At 33.2% G+C, this 6,836-nt stretch overlaps 1 protein-coding gene and 1 pseudogene across 1 annotated transcript; both read left to right on the forward strand.

The window, feature by feature from the left end:
- The first annotated feature begins 204 nt into the window (after nt 1-204).
- Nucleotides 205-1,670, forward strand: LOC114713632 (probable LRR receptor-like serine/threonine-protein kinase At4g29180). The gene is made up of 4 exons (XM_028898302.1): nt 205-322; nt 585-616; nt 894-1,525; nt 1,607-1,670. The coding sequence occupies exons 1-4, from the start codon at nt 205-207 to the stop codon at nt 1,668-1,670; spliced, it is 846 nt and encodes a 281-aa protein (XP_028754135.1).
- A 153-nt stretch (nt 1,671-1,823) lies between these two features.
- Nucleotides 1,824-6,114, forward strand: LOC114713633 (probable LRR receptor-like serine/threonine-protein kinase MEE39; annotated as a pseudogene).
- The last annotated feature ends 722 nt before the right edge of the window (nt 6,115-6,836 follow it).

Here is a 6,836-nt window from a genome sequence, read left to right on the forward strand (position 1 = left end):
ATTCTTCTAGAAAAAATTAATTGCTTTCTAGTTATATAAACACCACCGCTCACACAAACCTCTGCCCATCATCTTGGTTTGAATCTGAGATATCTCAACCTGCACGGTTAGTTCATTTCTATTGTTTTTCTTATCCTCTACTTAATTATTAACTGTTCCTATTTCATATCTATATCTTCATAGAATTCAACTAGTCTCATGGAGATGGCAGCACAACGGATTGTATGGTTCGTCTGGATCCAACTTTTCCTTAATACTTCCGATGCAATAATGTCAGGTGGAAGGAAACTCACCACCAGCGACGATGCTACTCATCACCCTGGTAAGCTCACAAAGTTTCTGTATCATAATATTTTGGGGTTAAGGTGTCAATTCATTTCGGAAATTTTTACTTAGGAGTACTGGGTAATTAAAAGTCTTTTGGGGAGTTATTTTTAATAGCAGAGGGCAATATTGTTATTATTTTAAACTTTTTGAACAAATTTGCTCCAAAAATATTTTTTGGAGACTCAGTACTCTTGAGTGAAGATTTTTGGGGTAACTTTGCACCTTAACCCTAATATTCTATTATGTTTCCACTAAAGTTTATGACACATCCAACCTTTTTGTTTCGATGGTTAGCAACTTTTCCTTAAATAATACTCCTCTGGTCCTTACTATAAGAAGTATTTAACCAATTTGATTAGATTAAAAAAGTTATTTAAGTTAGTAATTATAAGAAATATGATATGTTTTTCTTACTACACCATAATCATCTTTCTTAATATCCTCTCTCCTTCTCTTACTTGATGTTAAGGAAATATAAATAGGGTTCATTCAGAAAAAAATTGATAAATATGAGAAATATGCTTTATATCTAGAACCAAAATAAAATCAATAATTAGTTGTAATAGATAAAGCTAATCATACATATAAACTACTGTACTTGGACAAATTTTGCTCACACAGATTTCATAAACATTGACTGCGGAGCAAGCAGTGGATACCCTGATCCACAAACAGGAATCTCTTATCAGACAAACATAGGATTCGTAGAAACAGGAACAAATTTCATGGTGGCAACTGAGAGCAGATTGGACATAGATTTTCCTCTTTTTGGAAGACAACTCCAGACGTTGAGAAGTTTCCCAGAAGGAAAAAGAAACTGCTACACCTTGAAACTAAAACAGGCCGCCAAAAACAACAATTACCTCGTCAGAGCTTTCTTCGCATATGGAAATTATGATGCCAAAAATCGAAGTCAAACATTTGACTTGTACCTCAATGTCGATTTTTGGAAAACTGTGCATTTTAACGATGAGACTAGTGGTTATGAATTTGCAGAGATTATCCATACTCCCACAACAGACACCATCCTCGTTTGCCTAGTCAACACTGGCAGAGGAATACCTTTCATTTCTTCATTGGAACTACGACCTCTTGGCAATTCTATTTATCTGACTCGGTCTCCTTCTCAATCATTTTTAGTCCTTGACACGAGAGTTGATGTCGGTTCCATTCAGTCGACTTCAAGCTTGTTTAAAAGGTGACTCTAGTCTTATTTGTTGCCAGTGTTTGCATGTGAAAGCAGTTATAAATTTATCTATCTCATACTGCAAACATACAGGTTTAAGGATGACATCTATGATCGTGTGTGGCGTGTGGACAGTATTTTCAAAGATGAAGGTTAGGAAATGTTCAATAGGTCGGAATATATCGATGTTGGAAGCACAAACGATTCTTACAAATTACCGACCGAAGTGCTTATGTCCGCGACCAAATCATTGAATCTCTCTTGTGCTCTAAGCCTTAACTATAAATTTGTCTGGAGCCCACCACCTGAAATGTCCTTCAGATATTATGTCATCTTTCACTTTGTTGAAATTGAGGAGCTTCCAGCTGGACAAAAAAGACTAATTGATATTGCTGTTAATGGTGAATATATCAAGCCAGAGCCGATAACTCTTGAATACTTAAAGCCGGTGACAGTTATTAATGTTACAGATAAAGATGGTCTTAGTTTCAACATAAGTGCAGCACCAGAATCTGATGCTCCTCCAATCCTTAATGCCATCGAAACTTATAAATTCATATCACCACTAACATCTCCAACTCTCCAAACAGATCGTATATTAATTCCTCAACCAATTACTATTTTCTATTGTTTTATGATCTCTGAGTCAGTATGTGTGCGTTGGCTTAGACTTCTGAGACCCTCTTTGATATTGGTAACTATAGCGGATGCCATTCGGGATATAAAAAACATACAAAATCTATAAAGTAGAGTGGCAAGGTGACCCACGTGTTCCGGATCTCCAACTCTCCAAACAGATCGTATATTAATTCCTCAACCAATTACTATTTTCTATTGTTTTATGATCTCTGAGTCAGTACGTGTGCGTTGGCTTAGACTTCTGAGACCCTCTTTGATATTGGTAACTATAGCGGATGCCATTCGGGATATAAAAAACATACAAAATCTATAAAGTAGAGTGGCAAGGCGACCCATGTGTTCCGGAGGAATTTGCATGGGAGCGACTTAGTTGCAGATATGGCAGCAATAACACTAACGCAAGGATTACCTCACTGTAAGTATATTTCACTTATTGAATTAAAGTAAACATTCCTTGAAGCATCTCACTGTAATTAGATTTAGTTCCCCACATTCCATAATATCGGCATGTTGGACACTTAAATGATGCGAAATTGACTTGGGTTAATTTGATGTTAATTATTCAAATGCATCAATCATTTAAACTGTATACTTATTAAAAAGTTACCATCACCTGCCTTAGTATCTATTGATCATTATAAAAAACAGAAACTTGAGTGCCAGCGATCTAAGAGGACAAATAACCGCTTCATTTTCACGACTTTCGGAGTTAGAATCCTTGTAAGTATATAATTAATAATTTCATCAGGACAAAATCTCAACTATAATTAAGAATTTTGTCATATAAAATATTGCTTGTTTTTTTTTTAGGGATTTGTCAAGCAATGGCCTGTCAGGACCGATACCCGAATTTCTTGCTAAATTGCCAAAGTTGAGAATCCTGTAAGTTTTACAAAATGCATTAATATTTTTATTTAATACCTGATATATGCTCATAACTTGAAGACCACATGTTAATTGAATGCATTTCACAATGTTTTTTGCAGCAATTTGAGCGGCAACCAGCTTGCAGGGTCAGTTCCCAAGGCTCTTGAGGAAAATTCAGATTTGGAAATGAGGTTTCTCATCTTAATTTGCTCTCCTATATATGGCTGTCTTGTTTTTTTATCTTGAGTTAAAATAAAATCAGTTTACAATTATTACTTTAATGTGATGAGAGTAATGTATATTTTACATTGGCCCTTGCTTTTATTGAGGCCATCATTGGAAATTTTTTTGTAATTAATGGATAAAACTCAATGAAGTTATCGAGTCAAATTTAATTTTGTCGTTCTAATTATACCCATACTTGACTTATCTCTCAGTTTGGATGATAATCCTAGCCTTTGTTTGAGGGATCCATGCAAAAAACACAAGTTCCTTGTGCCACTTATAGCATCTGTTTCAGCTTTGACGGTTGTCATCTTGGTTTCTCTGGGAATTTGGATCTTCAAAATGAAAAACCTCAAAGGTAAGCACAGAATACTACATTAGTTTGCATTATTATATGTGCGCTAATACAACTTGTTTCTTATACATAGAAATATACTATCTCGGTCCTTTCTTTTTTATAAGTATTATCTCCGGTACTTAATATAAGACCCAAAATATTTATGTTTATTGTATTTTTCTAAACTAATTTATTTGACTTATGAACTGATATGTAATCTAGTGATATACATAAGTATTTCAAAGAGATCAGTAATATATGTTATAATTAAGTTATTTGTTTAGCTTTCATAATCTTTCCATATTAGTTAACTGGTTTTATATTAATTAACGGAGGTATTATTTATATATAACACTCTGAACTAACAACCCTGATTGTTTTAATTAATATTTGCAGTTTCTAGAAAGAAAGAAGCATCAGAACTAAGAAATCGCGCTTTTTCTTACTCCTATGTCCTTGAGATCACTGATAACTTACAAAACTTGATTGGACAAGGGGGATTTGGAAAAGTCTATTTAGGCACCCTTAAGAATTGCACTCAAGTTGCAGCGAAGTTACTTTCTCATTCATCAGTTCAAGGTCATAGAGAATTCCAATCAGAGGTGAAATATCCAAATCTATCTATTAGTCTTATTTCATTGCCTTATTTTGCCGCATATTTAATTATAAACATAATTTGTTCTACATTAGTTCCTATTTATCATATAACTGATAAAGTAAAATTTGAATTGCAGGTAGAACTTTTGATGGTTACTCATCATAGACACTAGTTTCTTTGATTGGATATTGCGAAGAAAGAAAGTGGCGTCAAAGCATTGATATACGAATATATGGCTAATGGGAACCTCCACCATCATTTATCAAGTATACAATTGTGCTTCCTAAGGCTTGATTTTTTGCGTGTCAATATTTAGCATATCATAGCAATCTAACCAACATGTCAGTATTAAAATATCTATAATAAAATTTATTACAAGGGTAGTAAATGTAATTTATTTATTAAATTTCGAGGATTGCACAAGATGATGCATTTATTAATATATTATAATAAAATATGATAACTTGGTACTTTTTAATATGTTAACATATATTTACTCATTCTTAATGAAATAAGAGTCCATAAATGCATTGGACAACTTTTAAAGGTACAGGTAAAAGAAATCTAATCATACTGATTCTACAGGTAAGAAAGGATGTCAATTGAAATGGAAAGATAGGCTTCAAATTGCATTGGATGCAGCGTATGGTAAGAAACAAATCATATATGATATTCTAGTTAATTGTATATAAAAATAAATAAATTACATTTAGTAACAATTTCTTTTTCAGATGACTTAAAACAATGATTAAAAATGATGTCATTCTTTACGAATTGAGATTATTAATATCAAAACTGGAATTTGGGTTCATTCTTTCTCTAATAATTACCTTGGTGATACATATAACGAATCGAGCTGCAGGATTGGATTATTTGCATAATGGTTGTAAACCTCCAATTTTACATAGAGACCTTAAGGCCTCCAACATTTTGCCGGACAAGAATATGGAGGCTAAAATTGCTGACTTTGGATTATCTAGGGCTTTTGCAAATGACATTGATAGCCACGTCTCAACTCGTCCTGCAGAAACACTTGGTTACCTTGATCCTCAGTGAGTATTCTTAATTATAGAATACATATTTTCTCATCAACACATTGGCATATTATAATCCTTATAATTGACTCCATCTAGTTGCAATATTGTTTTGTTTATTTCTCGTCAATTAAGAAAACTCATAAAATTAGTTTAAGATTGCAGATAAGAAAATCAACCCATTACAAGGAGAATTGTAAATGAACACTAATTTAAATCGGAGTACAATTAATTAATCACATTTTAATAGATCAAATTTCTGTTTTTGTACAATGTGAATTATATATAGACGATGATTACAAATTGAAGTTTTATTTAGAAATTAAAGAACTCTAAAAGGGAAGAAAATTCTCACTGAAATTCGTTTTGAATTTTCAAACTCAATTTGAATGTATATGATTGAATACAAAAATATTAAATGGAGAGATCTATCTAACAATTGTTTTTTTTAAAAAAAATTTTCCTTGTCAATAACAGATTTCAAAATTCTGGAAACCTTACAAAAGGAAGTGATGTCTATAGTTTTGGAATAATTCTGCTGGAACTGGTGACTGGAAAACCAGCAGCAAAAAGACAACCAAACAATACCTTCATTCTTCTGCTTGAATGGGTCACCCCTAAACTTGGAAGCCAGGATATCCAGTCCATTGTTGATCCAAGATTACAGGGAAAATACAGTATTGAATCTGCTTGGAAATCTCTTGAGATAGCCAAGTCATGTACCGCGCCACTCGCAGTTCAGAGGCCTGATATAAGCCAGGTAGTAGTTGATCTAAGGGAATGTTTGGCAATGGAGATAAGAATGGAAGGGACCAATCAAAGCACCAATTCAAGCAATTCCTTGGATATGAGTTCTAATGTGCAATTAGATTCAAATTTTAGTGCTCTGTCTGCTAGATAGATAGATACTTGTTTACATTTCGAATTTAATTAATCGCTCTGAAATGCGAACAGTTACTATTTCTAATATGTTAAACGTTACTTGTGTTGTTTGTTGTGAAATGTTTTGTCTCGATTGAAATCTTATTCTTCTATTTGTATTAGTCTAATCCTTTACTTAAAATTGTTTTTCTGCAAAACTCATTAGACATTGACTCTATCTTACGTTTTCCTTTACCTTCGTTCCTAGAAATATCGGAGAATACAAAGTTTGAGTTTATTCGTTGTTATTCACTTACTGTTGTTTCTCTAAGGTGAAACTTTGGTTTACTCTAATGAGCTATCTGCTTACTAGTGTTTAAACAATATTCAAGAGCATAGATGCATGTTATGCTTATCTAAGAGTATCTTTTAGGGAAAAAGATAGAAAAATGCCACTTGAACTTCATAATCTCCAAACGGTCTGCTGAATTTGAGAAATTTCAATAGGCCAAATTGGGATTATCATGTTAAAGAAAAGACCAAATTGCCCTTTATTTTAAATATTGTTTTTAAAATAGCATAGCCCCACTGGCCAGCTAGTCGCTAGAGCTCTAGTGGCGGCGGTCACCGAAACTCCGGCAACCGGCCGACAATTGGTCACCGGAGCTCTGTCGGTCATAAAATTTTTTTTTTGAAAATTTTTACAACTTCAGTATAACGGTTAACAACTTTTGTAATGCTATTAACAATTTTAGTATAGCA

The sequence above is a fragment of the Neltuma alba genome, unplaced genomic scaffold (assembly GCF_004799145.2).
Source record: "Neltuma alba isolate B1F8T4 unplaced genomic scaffold, ASM479914v2 tig00011441_pilon, whole genome shotgun sequence".
Lineage (NCBI taxonomy): Eukaryota > Viridiplantae > Streptophyta > Magnoliopsida > Fabales > Fabaceae > Neltuma > Neltuma alba.